This window comes from Microtus ochrogaster, chromosome 5 (genome assembly GCF_000317375.1).
Source record: "Microtus ochrogaster isolate Prairie Vole_2 chromosome 5, MicOch1.0, whole genome shotgun sequence".
In the NCBI taxonomy this organism is placed as follows: Eukaryota; Metazoa; Chordata; class Mammalia; order Rodentia; family Cricetidae; genus Microtus; species Microtus ochrogaster.
In genome coordinates this window covers 15,694,901-15,718,398 of record NC_022012.1, presented here as the reverse complement: position 1 = coordinate 15,718,398, position 23,498 = coordinate 15,694,901, and the positions used below count along the sequence as shown (strand labels likewise).

Below are 23,498 nucleotides of genomic sequence, written 5' to 3'. Positions count from 1 at the left end.
AGGTCCTGAGTTCAATTCCCAGCAACCACATGGTGGCTCACAGCCATCTGTAATGAGCTCTGGCGCCCTCTTCTGGCCTGCAGGCATACATACAGACAGAATATTGTATACATAATAAATAAACAGAATACTGTATACATAATAAATAAATAAACTATGAGTGTTTATTTAGCTCAGAGCACAAATATAAAAAAAAAACTCTGTGTCAACAAAAAGATTTTTTTTAAAACAGATATGTAGCCCAGGCTGGCCTTGAATTCCTGGTCCTCCTGCCTCCACCTTCTAAGAGCTGGGACTGCAGATGGGGCTAGGACTTCAAGCATGTGAGACAAGGGCTCAACCACTGAGCTACATCTTAGTCCCTCAAATTTAAAGAATTCTTTTCAATTTTTTGGGACAGTGTCTCATGTGGTCCAGGTTCCCTCTTAGACTTGCAACATGAGGCTAACCTTGCACTCCTGATACTTCTGCCTTACTTCCTACATGTTAGGATCACAAAGAAGGGGAGGAAGGAGGAGGAGGTGAGGGGGAAAGGAAGAGGCCTGAGGATGCTTGTGCAAGTGACGAGGCAGCAAGACTTCACATGGCAACAGCTCTATTAGAGTCACAGATAACCTCCTGGGGAGACAGTGAAGGGCTCTGGGAAACCAGTAGCCCCTGCCCTGTACCAGCCAACAGACTCACCTAGGCATTCCACTGACCAAGTCCTGTCACAGAACATTCACAAGCCTGGCCATTGCTTTCAAAACCCTGGGGCCCCAGTTATGCTCACCTGGGTTTCCACAAGTCATCCTCAACAACCTCAAGTGTCTGCCAGTTGGTAGTGGCGCACACCTTTAATCCCAGCACTCAGGAGGCAGAGGCAGATGGATCTTTGTGAGTTCGAGGCCAGGCTGGTCTACAAGAGCTAGTTCCAGGACAGGCTCCAAAGCTACAGAGAAACTGTCTCAAAAAATAAAAAACAAACAAACAAAAAAATCATGTCTAATGACAGGCCTGCTAAGAGTCCCCAAAGGCTTCTTTAATCAGACTCTGTCTACCTCTAGGCTACATCTCACCCCTCCCCGGGAGTTCTAGTCACAGCTGAGACAACTGGCCTCAGGCCTAACCCAACTGGCTCTCTAAGAGGCTTAGGTATGGGTATGGCAAGAGAGTCAGGATGGCCCTTTTGGAGTAACGGACAAAGAACTGAGACCCAGAGAATCCACAGCAGCCAGTGAGGTGCCAGGGCAGGGCACCTGTTTAACATCAAAAATACATTCTTACTGAGGATGTGTCTTTTCATTCGACTAGGTTTTTCACCCCTCTTTTTTTAGGATCAAGGATCTTGGTATTCCGGCTTTTCAGGATGGTTTCAAACTCTTGTGCTCAGGCTGGAGAGATGGCTCAGTGGTTAAGAGCATTGCCTGCTCTTCCAAAGATCCTGAGTTCAATACCCAGCAACCACATGGTGGCTCACAACCATCTGTAATGGGGTCTGGTGCCCTCTTCTGGCCTGCAGACATACACTCAAACTCTTGTGCTCAAGTGATTCTCATATCACTTCTGGGAAGCTGAGGCAATGCACTAGGCTATGGCTGTAACTTATACTCATGTCTTTAAGCAGGGATCATTTCTTCTGCCTCAGCCTCCTCAGCAGCTGGGACTACAAGTGCATAGGATGTGAATGTGTGGTGGTGCCTATGCATGTGGATGGTCAGCTTTGAGTGTCATTCCTAAGAAATGTCCACCTTGGGCTCTTTTTTTTTTTTTTTTTTTTGGTTTTTCGAGACAGGGTTTCTCTGTACCTTTGGAGCCTGTCCTGAAACTAGCTCTCTAGAGCAGGCTGGCCTTAAACTCATGGAGATCTGCCTGCCTCTGCCTCCCGAGTGCTGGGACTAAAGGCGTGTGCCATCGCCATCTGGCATGTCCACCTTTTTTAAGGCAGTCTCTCTATCCTGGAGCTCTGATGAGGCAAGGTTGGCCGGCCAGTGTGAGCTGCGGGGATATGCCTGTCTCCATCTCTTCATCTCTGGCAATCTCAGAGATTACAAACTCATGCTACCAAGCCTAACTTTTCATGTGCTGCTAAGGGTTAAACTCAGATCGTCATGCTTGTGTGGCAAATGCTCCTATTAATTGACCACTTCTCCATCTCCCAGGCTCCAGAACAGAGCCAAACACATACCGTGGGGTGTGGCGAACTGGATGAGGACGCTGTTGCAGCCCAGTGTGATGATGAAGGACTGTCTGCCCACACGGCTGCACTCTGTCTCTCGGGACACTGAGCACTTGAACACACACACATCTTCATCTGCAAGAGAGAGGGGACACTGGCATGAGCAACAGTGGCCTGGTGATTGCCTTGTTTTAGTGTGTCCCTGATCCCCAATCCTTTTAGGATGCTTTGTAAATACTTTGAAGTGCTGTGGGTGCTTTGCCTGCCCATGTCTCAGTGAAGAAGAGTAAGGGATGGCCATACTTCAGGGACACTACAAGGGTCCTCAGGAGCTCAGTGTCTCATAGGTGAAGACAAGCATGTTCCCAGGTGAAGGCCTGGCCCCCCAGAGACCCCCAGTCCCCATATAAACCAACAGGTGGGGAGAGCACAGGCAGAGTCATCCTTAAGGAGGGGTAGAGACATCCTTAGGAAAACACAGACAACTAAAGGCTAATGAAGGAGTTGGGGCTTTGGAATCTTGATCCTGCCAAAGGGTCCCTGAGTTACAAAGGGTCACTGGACTTTATAGCTGTCAGATGGAAGTAACCAAGAACCCTTCGTTCTTGGGGACAGTGACTGTGTCCTTAGTCATGGGAGCCATGCAACCTAGACTTCTGGGTCCCCTACAGCTCCTTGGTATGATACAGCAAGCCATGGTGTTTTTTTTTTTTTTTTTTTTTTTTTTTTTTTTTTTTTTTCGAGACAGGGTTTCTCTGTGGTTTTGGAGCCTGTCCTGGAACTAGCTCTTGTAGACCAGGCTGGTCTCGAGCTCACAGAGATCCGCCTGCCTCTGCCTCCCGAGTGTTGGGATTAAAGGCGTGCGCCACCACCGCCCGGCGCCATGGTGTTTCTTATGTTTCATATGGGGCTGGTTGTGGGGCAGGAATCCAGGGAGCTATTGTGTATGCTCACTTACATGGCCCAGCAGCCAGGAAGCACTACATGCCTATCACAACCATATTTTCTAGTTATTTATTCAACAAGAGCCCAGTACATGAAGGATGAAGCCAGTGTCCCTAGGAAAAGGACAGACTGATTGAGCAGTGTTGTTATCCCACAGCACCTGTGTAGTACTACTTCTGTTTTAAGCTTTTAAAATTTTATTATTGATATGTATTGCATATGTGTATGTTTGTGTACATGCACCTATGCATGCTGGTAAGCATGAAGTCAGAAGCTGGTTCTTCTACCGTAGATCCTGGGACTCAAACTCAGTTGCTAGGCTTGTGCAATAGCACCTTCCTCCACTGAGCCATCTCCAGGGCCCCCATGAAACACTTTTAACCTTAACTCATTAGGAGACAGCAGACACCAGAAGATACAGGGAATGGACCAGTCTGTCTCATCAAATGGGCAACACCAGCTGAGAAAAACCACTGAGAACTACTTTAGAGTGAAGGAGATACAAGAGAGGCAGCCAGTAAGTAGCCAGTAGACCCAGGCCTGGATCCATTACACCAGATAGATGATGTGAAATGAGACACTGGCTCTATGGGCTTCCAAGAACACTGTCCCCCTCACAGGGTCTCAAGTAGCCCAGGCTAACCTGGAACTCTATGCAGCTTGAACTCCCACTTTCACTGCACCAAGAGCTGGGGTTACAGGTGCGCACGGTGTGCCTGGTTTATGTGGTACTGGAGTAGAACCAGGGCTCTGTGTATAAGTGGTCTACTAACCGAGCTAAAGCCACAGCCCCGACACCCTTGTTCCGAGAACACAAATACAGCAGTGAGTGAGCTCACTGGACCAATGCTCTCACGTGCTTGCCAACTAAGTAGCAAAACAGAAAATACGCCGGTGAAAATGCGATTAAAGACATGTTTCAAAGCGCCATGTAGCCAAAATCGGGTGAAAAGAACAATTAAGTCAATAGTCTCCAATTCAAGAGTCACACAAAGCTTCAGTAATCAAAATATAGTCTTCAAAAAGTACAAGACAGACTAGAAGAACAGAAACATACCACAGAAACAAATCCTGCCATTAATGGCCAAGTGACTTCCCACAAGGGTGCCAATGGAGAAACAAGCATCTCGAATAAAGGAACGCTGGAACATCTGGACATTCACTTGGAAAACTATGCAACTGGATTCTGACCTCACACCATAAGAGCTAACTCAAATGAATCTGGTCTATGCAAGAGTTCAAACTAGAAGATTCCTGGGTTAGCAAGAGTTTCATGACTCAGTGGGTAATGGCACTTGCTACCAAGCTTGACCATCTGAGTTGAATTCCTGGGAAGGAAAGAACTGACTTCCAAAAATCTTTCTCTGATATCCACATGTGTGCACACACACAAATGTAATTTAAAACCTACAGGATGGGGCTGGAGAGATGGTTTAGTGGTTAAGAGCACTGGGGGCTCTTCCAGAAGTCCTAAGTTCAAGTCTCAAGTCACATGGTGGTTCATAATCATCTAAAGTGGGATATAATGCCAACAGAACACTCATACCTAAAAAACAAAAAGTAAAAAACCTATAGGGCTCTTAGAAGGAAACACAGGGACAAATCTGTGACTATGATTTGCAACGGATTCCTAGCTATGAAACTAAATATGAGAACTATAAATTGTAATTTGTATTTTACTTTATGTGCACTGGTGTTTTGCCATGGATGTCAGGTCCCCGGGAACTGGATTGCAGACACTTGTTAGCTGCCATGTGGGTGCTGGGAATTGAACTCAGGCACTGTGGAAGAGCAGTCAGCTGAACCATCTCTCCAGTCCATAAATTGTAATGTAAAAAATTAATCCCCGAGGCCGGGCGGTGGTGGCGGATGCCTTTAATCCCAGCACTCGGGAGGCAGAGGCAGGCGGATCTCTGTGAGTTCGAGACCAGCCTGGTCTACAAGAGCTAGTTCCAGGACAGGCTCCAAAACCACAGAGAAACCCTGTCTCGAAAAACAAAACAAAACAAAAAAATCCCCGGCCACCCTGAGCTACACATTGAAACCCTGATCTTAAGAAAAAAGAAGAAGGGGGAAAAAAGGCAGACAGGGCCCAGGGCCTTGTACTTTCAAGGTAAGTGCTCATCACAGCAATAAACATAATAAAACAAAACAAAAATGAAAACAAACAACTCCAGCAACTGTCTATGAGATGTCACTTCTCATAGGGTCAACAAAACACCTACAATTTAAACAATGACATGAAGCAAGTAAATGGAGAGATGTGGAAGAGCAAACATCTCAAGAGGGGATGTAGCCAGGTGACCACCTGACACAGCAGCTTTGTCCCCCAGCTATGTCCCCCACAGAGAACAGCAGGCAGGACTGCAAACAAATGCTTGTTTGCAAACAGTCAGGTATGGGGGCTAAACAGTTGCAGTCAGTCAGGAGGCCAAGGCCAAGGTGGTTGCTGAATCTTAGCCCAGGAGTTCAAGGGCCAACCTCGATAGCATAGCAAGATATCAAATAAAGAAAAGAACATGCGGGGGCCGGCTTAGTTGGCAGAATGCTTGTCTGGAATGAAGGAAGCCCTAGACTCCATCCCTAGCACAGCATAAACAATACAAAGCAGTAGGAGTGCTGCAGAGTAGGTTTTTTTTTTTTTTGTAAAGCAATCTTTTTTTTTTATGTATACAATATTCTGTCTGCATGTATGCCTGCAGGCCAGAAGAGGGCACCAGACCTCATTAAAGATGGTTGTGAGCCACCATGTGGTTGCTGGGAATTGAACTCATGACCTTTGGAAGAGCAGGCAGTGCTCTTAATCGCTGAGCCATCTCTTCAGCCCCGTGCTGCAGAGTAGTTAAAAAGGCTTTCAGGAGGTGCAGGCAGGACGATCAGACGTTAGAAGAAAGAGGAAGAAAGACAAACAGAAACAGAAGACTTTATTTCCAATAGTCAAAACTAGATACAATTCAAATTCCATCAACTGATCAATGGATAAACAGAATCAGATAATGGTGTTATTTAAGCATAGAGAGAAACAACATCAAGACCAGCTATAGCCTGGAACACTACCAGAAATGCTGTCAGAAGGGGCAGCCACAAATGCTGTGCAATAAATACTGCATTCGATGGAACTGCAGAAATGGTAAACTGAGGTGGCCAGGACAGACTCAGTTGCCAGGGGTTCCAAGAAGGCAGAGGAAGAGCAAGAGCTTCCTAGTGTAGGTTTCCTTTGAGGTGATGACAGGGTTTTGGAAATAACTAAAGGTCACAGTTATATAACACCAAATAAACTCAATGCCTCTGAGTTGTTCTTTAAAATGGTTCGTGTTAGTTTACAAGACTATCATTTCAATAGAGAAAGAAAATTGATCCCTACCTGACAATAGTGTGCAAGGGGGCCTACAGTGCTCATAGGACCGTGGCTCCCCTGTTGCTCTGTTTAGCCCAGAGCAGGACCTCACTTAGGGCGAGTGTGTGCTTCTAGTTCCAGCTCCAAGAGGGCTCCAGGAAGGTGCCTCCAGCTTGGTGCCTGGGACCACACCCCTCCTGGGACAAAAGATAAAGGTGATCTTTGGGCTGGGTCTGTATGATGATAAGACCCCAGAGTGCTTGTTTACCCAGTTGCCCTAGGTGCTCCTTTAGAACCTGGCACCAAGCAGGTCACCAAAACACCAGTGGTGGGTGACAACAAGGGCAGGGCTAGGGCCAGGGCTACCAGGGCTGAGGAAGCTGATAGCACAGATGAAGGAGTCAGTATTCTCTGAGCATCACAGCCAGCCCCGTGGCCTATCTTCTGAACACAGGAGGCACAGAAACCTTTCTGATGTACCCATGCAAACTAACAAACCAGCTGCACCACAGCCCCCCATTTAGGTGGCCTGGAATACAAGCTTGGTTCTAAAGAATTTGCAAGACACATGCAAAATCCTGGGTTCCATCTCTACAAAAATAAACCAAAAGCAAACCTCTCCTTTGGCAGAGGTCACATGCATGCCTAGAACCCCAGCTGGCCAGGTTCATCAGTATCAAGGGAATAACATAGAATGACAAAGCAGGACACTCGATGTCCTCCTCTGATCTCCACGCAAGTATGTGTGTATGTATGCACACTAACAGTAACATGTGCACATACAACACACACATGCACACATATTCATATATACACAGGGAGGGTTAAGCTAGATATGTTAGTTCACATCAGTCAAGCTCAGGCCACTGTTATGATTTCTTTCTCCAGAGTCCCTAGGAGATAACCAGAATGGTAGGTTAACTGGTAAGAACTGTACCTATCTGGATGTATTATCAAATGGGTCTCAAAAAGAGCACAAAGAATAGGCCCTAAACTGAGGGGTTTGAACAGTGTTGAGGACCCTAGTCCTGGCCATCAGAGCCTGATCATTTCAAGTTCTGTGGCCAAGGAGGGTGACAGAAGACAGCTGCACAGGGCAAGTGGGACACAGATTCCTTCCATGATAGGAAGACCTTCAAGACAGCCCATGTTGGCGGGCGATGGTGGCGCACACCTTTAATCCCAGCACTAGGGAGGCAGAGGCAGGTGGATCTCTGTGAGTTCGAAACCAGCCTGGTCTACAGAGCTAGTTCCAGGACAGGCTCCAAAGCCACAGATAAACCCTGTCTCAAAAAAGCAAAAAAAAAAAAAAAAAAAAAAAAAAAAAAAGACAGCCCATGTTGCTACCTACAAAAAAAAAAAAAAAAAAAAGTCCCTCATCTATCCACATCATAAACCCCTAATTTTTGCCACGAGATAGCCACCCAACACTTTACAAATGCCCCTCATTTCCTCGATACGTCACCAACTTGCTCGGAGGATAAGGATCTTACTCAAAGTCACACAGCCAGCTGGACTCTGGTGGCTATCTTCAGAGTTACTGCTCCTGACCAAGGTTGCAAGGACTTGACAGCATCCTGAAGTGGCCAAAGAGCCATCATCTATTACAACTCCTACATCTATTGTAGGAGTGTAACTCAGTGGTAAAACTCTTGCTAAGCATTTGTTCAGCCCTGGGCCTCAACCCCAGACAATCTGTGTCACAATGACTCTATTCAGCCTGCAGCAGACTTCAATAAGTAAACAAATAACTACAGCTGTGTCAATACAACTTTATTGACAAAACCAGGCAGAGGGCCAGGTTTACTTCACTGGAGTATTATGTTTAGAATTAAGGGGTAGTGTTAAGACCTCTTTCTACTCGTTTCCTCATTTGCTTACCAGACATAGATAATGAGGATATCCACTTCCCATCAGAGACTTGAGGAACCTCTGGCACTCAGCTATGCAAGTCTGGAGATGCACCAAGGCCAGTGTGGCTGGAAGACTACGAAAAACCTCTCAGTGAGTGCAGAGAACCTGTAGAGCAGTGGTTTCAACCTTCCTAATGATTCGACCCCATACAGTTGTTCATGTTGTGGTGACCCCTGACCATAGAATTATTCCATTGCTACTTAACTGCACTTTGCTACTGTTATGAATCATAATGTAAATATTTTTGGAGACAGAGTTTGCCAAAAGGAATTTCAAGCCACTGGTTGAGAACTACTGCTGTAGAAGGAGGGCTACCAAGTTGAGGGGCAGCATGAGGCCTGGGCAGACATACAGCTCCCAGAACCTAGAGGTTCCCACAGCCATGGGCAGCACCAGGAAGATTCTTAAGCTAGGAGACATAAAAGGGAACTAAGTCAAGGCAGAAGGGCTAGGGATGCAGGCTACCCTGTTCCCCACCTGTCAGAGAACTCCTCTAACACTTGCTGTAGACCTGCAAGAATCTTCCTGAGGCTCAGGAGCCCCTGACCAATTTCAGGGACTACGCAAAGCCTCTGTGACTTTCTGACCTACCCTATTAGTCATGTACCTCTAATTCAGTCTAACTGCTGGGCTCCCCTCTACTCAATATCCTCCCCTCTGCACACACTCGGGAGGCAGAGGTCACCTGAGCTCATGAGTTCAAAACCAACCTAGCATAGTGAGACCCTTCTCAAAACAAACACGCCAGCTGTAGGGGCTCATACCTAGTCTCTAGCATTTGGGAAATTAAAGCTAAAGGATCACCTTGAGTCTGAGGTCAACATGGATATACGATGAGTTCCAGGTCAGCCTGGACTATAGAAAGAGATCCTGTATCCAAAACACAAAGTAGGCTGGGGAGATGACTCTGGGTAAAAGCAGTAGCTACATAAGCTTGCAGGCCTGAGTTCCATCCCTAGAACTTCTCATGTGAATAAAAAGTTGAATAGATAGCCAGCATCTGTAGTCCCAGCATTCCTGCAAGGAGACAGAAGGCAGAAATAGGAGAATCACCTAGAAGCTCACAAGTCAGCTGACCTAGTCAGTATTGGCAGAAACAATGACATTTTGCTTTAACAAGGAATAAGGTCAGAAACAACTCTCAAACATTGGCCTCTGACCTCTACACAATGTGCCAGTATATGTACATATGTACACCCATGCATATATACAAAGTAACAACAAAAACCTCACCGAACTCCAACAAGTAAATAGGAAAATAATACTCATGGCTTCCTGGTTTCTCAGAGTCTTCAGTAAGAAGTCCTAAGTTCACACAGGTCTAAGAGGCCCTCTATAGCATCATCTGTTTCACTGAACCCTGTCTGGTCCAGCCACTAGCTTACCCCATTCTCACATCCCTTGAGCATGGGCAAAAGTTCTCTCTAGGTTCTGTGGTTCTTAGACAGGAACACCCTTGCTCTTCCCCTGTGTACTTGTCATTTCTTCTCAGAGGTCTTCCTAGACAAGTTCCCACTGCATAGTGGAAGTTGTTACACTCACGTAATATCTGCCTATGCTTTTCTGGTCCAGTGTCAGGCATATGTGGCTACTCCACTTAAAGGAAGGATACTGGTCTTAATGGTATGTCCTCCAACCGCTGACTCCCCGCTCCCCAACAGGAGCTCAGTGTGTGAAGCACAAAGACTCAGTTCCAAATGCTAAGCCTGCCCTGTCTATATCTAAGTGTAGCCGGAGATCTTCCCATTGCTTGAAGGTCACTGTTCCCTATCCCTTGTCTAGAAAGCAACAGGGCAAGCAGGAATCCCTTGATTCCTTAAACCTTAGGCTAGAGAGACCAGCAGGGGTGTGCAAAACCTGAAGGGAAGCTCTACTCCAGTGGAACCTTCTATCTGCTTAAGGATAGGGAGGAGGGGCAACAGAATGAGACACTAAAAAGTAGCTACTTCTCAAGGTGAGACAAAGGGTCAAGGGCACCCCACACCCTCACCTTCCCAGCAGGAGGCTATTTTACTGCTACCCATAGAGGAGCTACTAAAACTGCCCATCTCAGGCACTTGTTGGGAAGCACACACATTTGACACGTATGAAGTCTTTCCTTAAAGCAACTAACACCCACAACAAGGCTCTTCACCTTCCAGAAGAGCCATTCCACAGTGAGAGGAGGGTTGGAAAGAAAGAAATCCCTCTCCTACGGCTGCAGGTTCCACACCTCCCCCCAAACTCTCCCCAAGACCAAGATAAAACCCTGAGCCCACCCAGCCTTAGGCAGTGCACCAAACACAGGGACAGGATCCAGCTGTGAACACAAGGACTGAGTCTTGTTTCACAGGCTGAGAGCTGTCGGGGGTGAGAGGCAGCCAGTGAGAAGACAAGAACGCAAAAATGGTGAGTGCTGGGAGGAAGGAGACAGGCTGATGCACAAAGATGGGGTGTAAACTGTCTTACAAACACCCCTGTTGCCGAGAGGTGGTGTCGTATGTCTTTAATCCCAGAGGCAGAGGCAGGTGGATCTTTGTGAGTTTGAGGCCAGCCTGGTCTACAAGAGCTAGTTCCAGGACAGGCTCCAAGCTACAGAGAGACCCTGTCTCGAAAAAAATCCAAAACAAACAAACAAACAAAAAACAACCACAAGCCGGGCGATGGTGGCGCACGCCTTTAATCCCAGCACTCGGGAGGCAGAGGCAGGTGGATCTCTGTGAGTTCGAGATCAGCCTGGTCTACAGAGCTAGTTCCAGGACAGGCTCCAAAACCCACAGAGAAACCCTGTCTTGAAAAAAAAAAAAAAACAACAACCACAAAACAAACTAACACCGCTGTTCCATGGCCTCCCACCTCCAACCCCTGCAGTAACTTTGCCTCCAAACCACTAGCCATCAAAGGTTTCTCCTCTATCTTATGTGGCTAGATCACTGTGGAGCCAGCCTCCCAGCTGAGAAGGGGTTAAAATGAGTTCTGATATAGGAGGGCTACCGTTCAGCTGCAACCCTGGGTCTTGGTTCCCTCATTTGTCTAAGAGAGTGTCTAACATTCCCAGGGTAGGAAGACTGATAGAACCCCCCAGAAGAGGCTAGGCAGCCCATGGAGGGTGGTATTGAAAGCAAGGTGCTCATAGTACATCTGTAAAGCAGATATAAAGGGGTGAAAGCCTTTCTCTGCTGTGTGATGGAGGTGGAAGTGCTTAATAGTTATGATGGCTGTCACCAGTGCAGATCACCCACTGTTATGGAGAGTTGGCCCATGAGCTCAGCCAGATCTTTCTCTTGTTATAACCGAAGGCAAGATGATCTGGTGTCCTCAGAAAAACTGGGAAGTGGCTGCAGCCAGTCTGCCTGCCCTGGGCCATCTGAGGACTATGAGGTCACCCTGGGTTCTTCTGCCCTGGCCAGGTGAAGCACTGGCTCTCTTCTCAGGTCCCCAGACCAGGGAACTTCCTTTGCCTTCCTTATCCTACACAGTTCTACCTGCAAACAAGCACAAAGCCATCCTCAGATACAGTAATAATAAAGTTCTGAACACAAAAGCTAATACCTACTACTTAAATGAACAAATGAATGGCCAATTAAAAAGTAGTTTTTTTGTTTGTTTTTCAAGACAGGGTTTTTCTATATTGCCCTGTCTGTTCTGGAACTTGCTCTTGTAGACCAGGTTAGCCTCAAACTCACAGAAATCAGTCTGCCTCTGCCTCCTGAGGGCTTGAATTAAAGATGGGCACCACCATGTCCAACTAAGAAGTAGATTTTTGACCTGTGGTAGTGCATGCCTTTAATCCCAGTACTCCAAATAAAAGTGGATCTGAGTTTGAGCCGTGTCTGTCGTGAAAGCACAAAGACCTGAGTTCAAAACCAGAACCCATATTAAAGCACAATTGTGGACTAGAGAGATAACTCAGCAGTTAAGAGCACTGGCTGGGGGCTGGAAAGATGGCTCAGAGGTTAAGAGCATGGACTACTCTTCCAGAGGTCCTGAGTTCAATTCCCAGCAACCACATGGTGGCTCACAACCATCTATAATGAGATCTGGAGCCCTCTTCTGGCCTGCTGGCATGGAGGCTGAACAATGTGTACATAATAAATAAATAAATCTTAGGGGCTGGAGAGATGGCTCAGCAGTTAAGGGCATTGCCTTCTCTTCCAAAGGTCCTGAGTTCAATTCCCAGCAACCACGTGGTGGCTCACAACCATCTGTAATGAAATCTGGTGCCCTCTTCTGGCATACACACAGACAGAATATTGTATGCATAATAAATAAATAAATAAATAAAAATCTTGAAAAAAAAAGAGCACTGGCTGTTCTTTCTGAGGATTGGGTTTTAATTCCTAGCACCTACACTGCATAACTGAGTGTAACTCTAGTTCCCAGGTATCCACTTCATGGGCACTGCACACATGTGGTAAACAAACATGCAGGCAAATCACTCATACACATAAAAATCTTTTTTGGCAAAACAAAAAACACGGGGCTGATGAGATAGCTCAGCTGTTCTTCCAGAGAACCCTGGTTCAATTTCTAGCACTGACATGGCAGCTCACAACTGTCAGTAACTCCAGTTCTGGGGGTCCACCCTTACACAGACATGCATACAGGCATGTAAAATAAAAATATATTTTTTCAAAGATTTATTTATTATTGTGTATACAGTATTTTGCCTGCAAGAGGGCACCAGATCTCATTACAGATGGTTGTGAGCCACCGTGTGGTTGCTGGGAATTGAACTCAGGACCTTTAGAAGAGCAGGCAGTGCTCTTAACCACTGAGCCATCTCTCCAGCCCTAAAATAAAATAAATAAACAGGTATGGTAGTACACATTTGCAATCCCACTGCTAGGGAGGCAGACATTCAGTAAATGAAAAAATTTTAGTAGAGAAATGAAATCACAAAGCTGTCCTCTGACCTCCACATGCATACCATGGCATAGATTACCTACAACATGGGTATGTAAACACAATGATTATTATTTTTTTTATTTTATTTTATTTTTGATTTTCGAGACAGGGTTTCTCCGTAGCTTTTTGGTTCCTGTCCTGGAACTAGCTCACCTAGACCAGGCTGGCTTCGAACTCACAGAGATCCGCCTACCTCTGCTCCTGAGTGCTGGGTTTAAAGGCGTGCACCACCACCACCCGGCTATTATTATTTCTTAACAAAAGAAAGTGGATGACACCTGAGGAAGAACATCACTAGAGGTCATACTCTGGCCTTTGCACACACAGGGCAACACACACACCAAGCCACATGCAGAATAGGGTATAAGAAAGAGAAGGGGCAGAGATGAAGGGAGTAGGAGGGGCTAGTGTGGAAACACAATTCCAACAAGCACTGTGGCTGCCCCAGGTAAGGGAATACCTTTCAGGCCAACCTTCCACACAGCTCTATGTACACAGGACAGTGAACGCTTCTCCAGCTTGACCAGGACCAGGGCCAGAGCCAGAGCTACAGAGACGTGTGCCTAGAGGAACATACATTACAGAAGAGTAAACAAATGGGACGTAAGTTTGTCTGTATTCCTGGGTGAATGACACAAGCAAGGGCACAGTGCACAGGAAAGATTGGTCTGGCTTTTCATGACACACCCTCCTGAGTTGATAGAACTTCTATCCTGTACACAGAAGATAACCAGACATACAGTGTTGGCTGCTATGAGGCCTGACTCTAGATCCTGATGTATTGGGGAGGTCAGGGGCACAAGCCAGTTTTATTCCTCCATGCATAGTTCTCCTAGAGCCAACAGCACTCACCAGAGTGAGTGATAGAGGTGGGGCAGGCTAAGAAGCACCAGGTCAAGTTGCCCCAGGCAGTCCAGCTCTAGGCTGCATTCCAGGCAGCTGTTACCTGGGAAAACTGCCCTCCGCCCCTGGCCAGGATGACCAAACACCAGAGTAGATCTGGAATCAGTCCGAGTAAACTTAAACTTTAATTGTCTAGAAAAAAATCAAACCAGTCACAGCCCAGAGTGTTGTCATGAGGATGAACACACCCTGTGCCTGTGGGAACACTGAAGGGTGGGGTTGACACAAAGCACCCATCTCAGCAAGGGGCAGAGACAATCAGTGGGGAAGAGGGCCCTCAGAGAAAACCTAGGCACAGCAATAGTAAACATAGTATAGGTGTGTCTCCACCCGCTCAAAATAGTTTCCAATTTATCAACCAAAGGATAACTCCTAGACCTAGTTTACCTGGAAGGCCCTTATAGTCAAAGAGCTGACACAGGAATCAGTTTAATATACCACTTGTAATCTCTTGGGAGGGAATGTGTAGATGGTGCCTAAGTTTCTGTGCGTGCTGGCTAGGCAAGCTGCTCTACTGGCAAGCTATGCCCAATTCCTTACTGGGGGGTTAAAGGCAGCAGCTCTACAGGTTGAGCCACAGCCAAGCCTCTGGAGGAATTTAGATGGGGCTCTACTGTAGCATTTTCAGCCATTTCAATAAAGCCCCCAGGGCTGACTCCCTTCATTAGCATAAAGTGGCAGGTGTATTACAGAACCCCTGAGGTCTTTAGTGGACAGGATATTTTAAGAGGCCTGGAAGCTGGGGTAGGATGATGCATGTGGAAGAGCAGTTGTGGAGGGACCTCAACATGCAGGGGTGGTGGCTGAGACATTAAACTGCCAGAGGCAGGAAGCTCCACAATCCACCTCACAAAGGTGTGAGTCAGGTGGGGGAAGGGCAGTTCCCATCAACTGCAGGCCAGAGCACCCTGTTTCTGAGAGAAACAAGATGTCCTGGAGGTGTAGGGTAGCGAGAAAGGCCTCCATTGGGCCCTTGAGGACTCCAGGAGCACAGGATGTTTGAGTTAGAAGTTATACATCCCATTCAGGCTCAAGGGCTGACTCTCCAGATATGGCTCCAAAGGTTGTGCAGGCTAGAGGTAGGCCACTGTTGCTTGTAGTAGCAGTGGACCACAGTAGTGCAGCCAAGAGAGGTGCCTCGCTTGAGGAACTCTGGAACATTCTGCCTTGGCCAGTCAGTGATACAGAACTAGGACGGAGGTCTCAGGGGAGAATTTCTCCAAGTCAGAGACATAAGTGACTTGTGTCACCAGAACTTGAGGAATGAAAGGAAGTGGGGAGGTGAGCAGCATTAGAGCTATAGGCCTGGTGACTTAAATGCAGACTGTGGAACCAAAACAACTGTCATTCACCTTGTGCATTTTTAAAAACAAGGAGAGGAGAGCTGTATTTACTGGGACTCCCTCTTCCAGGATGTTCAGACGGTGAGAGGCAATCAATAGGGACTGAGAAAATGGCCCAGTGAGTCTTTGCTGATAAAGCAAGACCACCTGAATTCAAATCTCTAATGCCTACGTAAGAGCTAGGTATGGCCATGAATACCTGTAACCCCAAAACTGGCAAGCAGAGATAAGTGAATTCCTGATACTCACTGACTAGCCATGTGACAGAATCCATAAGCTTCAAGTGACAGACCCTGTCTCAAAAATGAAAATAATGTGGACAGCAATAGAGGAACATCTCTTGATGTTCTTTCTTTCTCTTCTGTATATGTGCTTACAGGTACATACACTTGAACGAACACACACACACACACACACACGTCAGTGAGGCTGGGGAGTCAGTTGAGTAAGTAAAGCGTTAGCTGTACAAGTGTGAGGACCTGAGTTTGAATCTCCAGAATTCATGTAAGGTTGGACACAAGTGTACCCAGCTGTAAAACTGTAATCCGAGTGCTCCCAACAGAAATGGGAGGTGGAGATGGGAGAATCCCCAGAAGCTCACAAGCCAGCCAGTCTCAGGTGGCTGCAAATAAGAGACCCTGCCTCAAAATAGGTGGATGGTGGGGGCCAACAGCTGAGGTAGTTCTCTGACCTACCTACATACACCACCATCACCAGATGTACACAATTTTAAAACAACAACAACAACAAAATAGATGGATTTCAGTGAGGCACGTGACCAGTCAGGCACGATGGCTACACTTCACATTAGTTAGGGCCTGGATGCATGGATGCATCAATAAGAGGGGCACAAGCATGTATATACTGCCAACCCACCCAGACTGAGGAGTGGGCAAGTGTCCCTCAAGGGCACATGACAAGTCCAGAAGGACCCTCCATCTCCCTTTCCAGCTCCTCCTGAGTCTGTAAGGCACCTCCCTGGCCCCCAAATCTGTCTTTTGTTTGGGGCAGAAGTTCAAGACAGAGTTTCTCTGTATAACAGCCTTGGCTGTCCTGGAACTTGCTTTGTAGACCAGGTTGGCTTCGAACTCACAGGGATCCACCTGCCTCTGCCTTCCAAGTGCAGGGAATAAAGGAGTGCAAGAGTGACACCACACTCAGCCTCCTGCATCTGCCTTTATCTCCATAACAAGAGCATGCTCTTTTGTTAGCACTAATCCACTAGGGGTATTAGGCAGCACCCTCAGTCTCATCCCCTCTGTGCTGATGCGTAGGGTTCTAGAACCCAAACCATTCTGCACTGCCATGTGCATCTATACAACGGAAATGAGTCCCACCTTGGGGAACTTAATTAGCTGAAGCAACAGCCAATAGCACTGAAAGTAAACAGTTTTGATATATCTTGCCAAAATATGGATAACGGCCGGGCGGTGGTGGCGCACGCCTTTAATCCCAGCACTTGGGAGGCAGAGGCAGGCGGATCTTTGTGTCTACAGAGCTAGTTCCAGGACAGGCTCCAAAACCACAGAGAAACCCTGTCTCGAAAAACAAAAAAAAAAAAAAAAAAAAAAAAAAAAAAAAAAAAAAAAAAAAAGGATAACGAATGGCTTTAAAGAGGTAGACAAAAACATGGGTGCAGGGGAGGAGGCTCTCAGGCTGAGTACAAGGAGTACAGCCCAGAAAAATAATTTGAGCTTATTTCCAAGAATGGGTATCCTTGAAGCAGAGGACAAGCAGAAGGTGGCTGAAAAGGAGGGGCTGCTTGTACCAACAAAAACTTCCAAAGCAGAGAGACAAGCTTGCTGTAGGGTCAGGCTCACTGGCTGATCTTGGGCAGTAAGTTACATAGGTACTGAATACCCACAACTGTCAAATACACCAAATTCAATACCCAGGGCCCAGGCAACCTTATGGTGTTGATTCAACAGCAATGAAATAAAGAATGATCCAATGAACATATAGAAGACACGAAAGGTCTTCCAGAACCTCCAGGCTCTGCCTCTTCTGGCTACTGTGAAATTTGGTCTCATTTTCTTTCACAAAACTGCTCACGGGGGCAAGGTTTGGCAGCACACACGTGTGATCCTAAGAAGCTGAGCAGGACTGCTACAAGTTCAGATCAGTATGGGCTACAAAGTGCGAATCTGCCTCAAAAAATTAAAAATTAGCTGGGCAATGGTGGCGCACGCCTTTAATCCCAGGAGGCAGAGGAAGGAGCATTTCTTGAGTTCAAGGCCAGCCTGGTCTATAAGGTGAGTTCCAAGATAGACAAGGTGTTACACCAAGAAACCCTGTCTCAGGGGAAAAAAAAATCACGATAGGGGGCTCAGTGAGTGAAGCATTTGTCACGGAGGAACTAAGGATCCCAAAGCCCCAAGTAAATGCTGAATAGGCAAAACAGCCCATTTGTAATCCCAGTCCTAGGATGCGGAGATGGGATCCCTGGGGTGAGCTGGCTAGCTAGATTAGAGAAATCAGTGAACTTTAAGTACAATGAAGAGACCAGTCTCAGTAACTAAAGTGGAAAGTAATGACACCCAGAGCCAACCTCTGGATTCCACACACATACAAGGAATCAGAGATATAGCTCAGTTGGCAGAGTGCTTCCTAGCATACATGATGCCCTGGGTTCAGTCTCCAGCACCCAAAAAACTGTCATGGTGGCTCATGCCTGCCATTCTAATACTCAGGACGCAAAGCGAGAGAATCAGCAATTCAAGGTCATCCTTAGCTACAGTTCATCCCAACACTTGGGGAGGCAGAGGCAGGCAGATCGAGTTCAAGAACAGCAGAATCACAAAGAAAAACCCTGTCTCAAAAAAACAAAACAAGAACAAAAAACAAAACCAAATAAAAAGCTCTTTTGGCTTCTAAGCTCAGGACAGGTACCAGTGTTAAGTAGGCAAGCCCGGAAGGATCCTGAAGCTATTCAAGCAGTTCTTTAAAAGGGGCAGGTTTTAGGGCAAACACCATGGGAACACATGGTGGGCTTATGACCATTATTCACTGACTGGATTAGCGAGGGTCTCAGAAGTCCTTCATAATACTGGACGATTTAAAAATTCATTCACTTAGCCAAGGTCACAAGGTCATGACTGCCACTCAAGTTCTCAGCAGCTTCTGGCTCCAAGTCAGGACAGAGGGGTAACTTGCCAGCCAGGACCTCCTAGCCTGCTGTGACAGGAACCCCAGCATGCTAGACAACTGGGGCAATGCTGCCCACTCCAGACCGCCTTGCTGACCTCCCAGCTCTACAGCTAGGCTAGGCTTTCCCTCTTAGCCCTTTGGCTGTCGTCCTCCTAGGTGTCTCTTGGGCAGGCGGGATAGGTTGTTGTCCACATCCTCTCTGCTTCTAAAGACAGGAGTCTACTAGATGGGGGCTGCATGTGACTTTACAGGGCTGTGAGTCTGGAAACAATGTCCACCCTGGCCAAAGCCACCTTCAGTCAGCTGGCCCTCCCCACCAAAAAGACGCTGAGATCCAAGGAGTCCGAGGCCCAGTGCAGCCCTTCATCCTGAGAGAGGACAGAGGGGCAGTAATCTGAGCCCTCCCCCACCTCATTTCTTCATGCAGGTCACTCTTACAATAAAAGCTTCTGCCCTCCCTGCTGCCCTTGGCTAGACCCAACCTAGAACCTCGCTTCCAATGCAGGTCTATGAAGCCACCTGGGTCAACCTCTACCCTAATACTTGACTCTTATCAGCTTGCCTTTAATGAAAATGTATAAATTCCATTTTGTAGAAGAAAAAAAAACTGAGGTACAGTCAAAGAAATAGTGAAAATATCATGACCAGGAAAGACCTGACAGTGAGCCCAGAGTTCCACTGTGCCATGGGCTAACTCCAGGCTTCTGTAAAGCTTCTCTAGCAGAGGCCCAGTGACCAGCCTCCCTCCAGTTTTAGAAAGGGATTCCTGAGCGATCTCCAATCTCTGAACAAGCAAGATTGAATTTACTTGTTTGTTGCAGTGCTGGGAACAGGAGCCAGGACCTTGAGTATGCCAGGTCCTGGCTCCTGTTCCCTTACCACTCAGCTCTAGCCCCAGGCTGGGACAAGCAGGCTTAAGTGACTATTGATTTATTAAGTATGGGACCTCAGATATCTTAAAATCCCCAAGATACCCAGAGCAGTGGTTTTCTGCTAGTGGAAAGTAGGTGCTAGGAATACCATTATCCTACCCTCTAGAAGCCTAAGACTCTGTGGTAGCCTCTGGGGCTGGTGGCCTCTGTTGCCTTTCAAAGTCTCTCCCTTTCCCCATACCTGAGCCCTAACTCAAGCCTGATCAGCCCTTACTCTCAAAGCCTGCTGGAGGGTCTGCCCAGGAGCTCACAGGAACAGCAAACCAGCTACAGAGATGTGGATGTGAGGCTCTTAGGCCAAATTCTTAAATGAATTCCTGTCTCCACACCAGCCCTGAGAGGTGCAGGTGTCATCCATCTTTCCAAGTGCGAGGGTAAGTGAAGCTCACAGAATGGCCTATGGTCATAGCCACTGACTTCTGACATCATACCTCAGTATACTTCAGTCTTGGAGCCCAGCAACATGGACTGGGGATGCAGCTCACTGTATAATACTTGGCTACACCTGTGTGTACAAGATCTTGAGCTCCACCCCAGCACTGCAACAAATACAAACAAAATCTTGAGAGGCTCTGCACAAGCCAGGGTTCTTCCCAACCTCAACCCATGTCCTACGAGTCTTGCTTCCTGGATTCTCCAGCAGACCCCAGATACAGAGTGGATGCCCTGGGCAGCAACTGCACCTGCCACAGTGTCTCCTGAGCAATCCATCCCCAGTTGCTAAACCTAGTAGAGTCATATCCTGGGCTGTTCCCCTGGTCTAGGTACCCATGTGGAAGCCCAAGGCTCAGCGCTTGCCATTCACAATCTCACCAGGATCTGAGACCATAAGTGAATCTGAGGCACAGGATACAGGGGACATGTCTGCATGACATACTCAGGCATCCATTCGGAAAAATGTGTGACTGAGTGAGCTGGATATGTAGAGATTAAAAGAGGCCCACATGGCAGCTCATGGAAAATTCTGCAAAGATACAAGTTAGGTTACAGTACACAGTCCAATAGGAGAAAAACCAATTACACCTTCCATGTATAAATCACAGCTGAGGGGACTGGTTCTCAACATGTGGGTCAAGACCATTTGGGGCCGGGCGGTGGTGGCGCACGCCTTTAATCCCAGCACTCGGGAGGCAGAGGCAGGCGGATCTCTGTGAGTTCGAGACCAGCCTGGTCTACAAGAGCTAGTTCCAGGACAGGCTCCAAAACCACAGAGAAACCCTGTCTCGAAAAACCAAAAAAAAAAAAAAAAAAAAAAAAAAAAAAAAGACCATTTGGGGGTCACATCAGATATTTACATTATGATTCATAAGAGTAGCAAAATTACAGTTATGAAGTAGCAACAAAATAACTTTATGGTTGGGGGTCACAACATGAGGAATTGTTTTAAATTCATTAGGAAGGCTGAGAACCACTGGCTAAGGGCTTTGGGTGAAGGCATGGCCCAAGTGTGTGTGGGGGGGGGGGGGAGATGAAGGCAGGAACCTGGGGACCATCGCCATTGTCAGGGAGCTCAAACTCAGCTGGCTGCCTAAAGGGAAGGGCTGGGCGTAATGAGGAAACATTACCTACACATAAGAAAGGGCACCTGAGTTCAAAGAGCTGCTCTATGGGAAATACCAAATCAGAGCAGCTTGGAGAGGTAAGGGCTGTGGAAGAGAAGGAAGGCATCACACCTCAGTGGACTCAAGGTCTGAATGTAGGCTAGGGACAGCTGTTCAGAAGCACAAAGTTAGAGTCTGATTTGAAATTTTCTCAGTAATATATAAATAAATATCTCTTATAATTACAGTTCCAGGGGACTGACACCCTTTCCTGACCTCTACCAGCGCCAGGCACTGATGGGAAGCATATACATATATATGCAGACAAAACACTCATAAAAAATAAATTGAAATATACTAATGGGGGGAACATACCACCATGTGCCAGGGTTCATGTGTGGAGATCAGAAGACAACATGCAGGAGTCAGTTCTCTCCTTCCAATATCTGAGTCAGGGATTTAACTCAGGTCATTAAGCTTGGCAGCAAGCACCTTACCCACAAACCACCTCTCCAGCCTCAGTTTGCTATTTATCTCAACTACATGAGACCATATGCTGGCTCAATAATAAATTTATAAAGTGTTTACTAAATAATCCTTTTTTTTAAAAGATTTATTTATTATGTATACAACATTCTGCCTCCATGTATGCCCGCATGCCAGAGGCGGGCACCAGATCTCACTACAGATTTTGTGAGCCACCACGTGGTTGCCGGGAATTGAACTCAGGACCTCTGGAAGAGCAGCCAGCGCTCCCAACCACTGAGCCATCTCTCCAGCCCCTAAATAATCCTTTTTACATTTATTCATTAGTAGGCATGTTTTGCCAGCATGTATATATGTATATTATGTATGTAAATGTATGTAGGTGCACTTTGTAAGTTTCAGATCCCCTGAAACTGGAGTTATGGACATTTATGAGCTGGGAATTGAAACTAGGTCTTCTACTAGAGCAACAAGTGCTCTTTTGTTGTTTTGTTTTTCAAGACAGGGTTTCTCTGTCCTGGAACTCACTTTGAAGACCAGGCTGGCTTCGAACTCAGAGAGCCCTCTGCCTCATTCTCCTGAGTGCTGGGATTGAAGGTGTACGCCACCACTGCCTGGTTTGCAACAACTGCTTTTTTTTTTTTTTTTGGTTTTTCAAGACAGGGTTTCTCTGTAGTTTTGGGGCCTGTCCTGAAACTAGCTCTTGCAGACCAGGCTGGCCTTGTACTCACAGTGATCCTCCTGCCTCTGCCTCCCAAGGGGTAGGATTAAAGGCGGGCACCACCACCGCCCAGCTGCAACAAGTGCTCTTAACAGCTAAGCCAACTCTCTAGTCCTTATAAAACATTTTGGAAAAAGAAAAGGTGGCTAGAGAGATGGCTCAGTGTCTAAAGTGCTTACTATGCAAACTTACTGAGCTTGATCCATCAGAACCCAAGTAAAAACCAAGTTGGCTGTGGTGGTGGGTGGGTCCCAGTAATCCCAATGCTAGGGAATCCCAGACAGGAGTATTCCTGCGCCAGCACTCAGCCTACTTAACAAGTTCCAGACCAATGAGAAATGCTGCTTCAAAAAAGAACTACAAGCTAGGAATATGCCTTAGTTGATAAAGTGCTTGCCATGTAAATCTAAGATCCTGAATTTGGTCCATAGAAACCAGGTAGAAGAACAGTGTGATGGTTCATTTAAGCCCAAGGCCAGTGAGCAACCTTGACTTCAAAGGAAGCTAGCACCTGAAGAATGATACCAAAGGTCCCCTCTACACACATACTCAAGGAATGGCACTCAAGGTTTATTGGCCTTACATATACACAATCTTTTTTGTTTGTTTTTAGACAGGGTTTCTCTGTGTAGCTTTAGAGCCTGTCCTGGAACTCACTCTGTAGACCAGACTGGCTTTGAACTAAGAGATCTGTCTGCTTCTTTCTCCTAAGTACTAGGATTAAAGGTGTGCACCACCACCGCTTGGCAAAAGCACATATTCTTATGCACCTTCACATAACATGCATGCCCTCACACACACACACACAAATATGAAATGAAAAAGGGGAAGTATAACAAGTGTGGTAGTACACAGCTGTAAGCAGCTATAAAGAAAGCAGAGGCAGGAAGCTCGAGTTCAAGCCCAGCTTGGGCTACCTAGTGAAGAGTGCTGAAATGTAGCTCAGTGGTAGAGCACTAGATTAGTAGAGTGCAGATGGGCTCCATCCCCAGTACCACAGGCACTTTTCACTATGGGAATAGGAAAAAAACTGGAGTCTGCCTGGACTTGAGTTTTGAAGGACTCTGAGGGCAAGTTACTAAGAACCCTCCTCCAGGAGGTCTAGGGTCTAACCTTTTGTTACTTCTTCCTACTGCCCAGTGTGGAATTCATTTATTCTGGAACACAAGTTCTTTTTTTTTTTT

General features: G+C 46.7%; 1 protein-coding gene across 1 annotated transcript in view; it reads right to left on the bottom strand.

Moving 5' to 3' along the window:
- The window catches only part of Carm1 (coactivator associated arginine methyltransferase 1), a gene marked incomplete at its 5' end in the record, with an annotated part of 50,144 nt that overhangs the window by 19,091 nt on the left and 7,555 nt on the right, over window positions 1–23,498 (bottom strand). Inside the window, one exon of the mRNA XM_026778914.1 lies at window positions 2,160–2,293. Coding sequence (XP_026634715.1) covers window positions 2,160–2,293 — 134 coding nt within the window. The remainder of the gene's footprint in view (window positions 1–2,159; window positions 2,294–23,498) is intronic.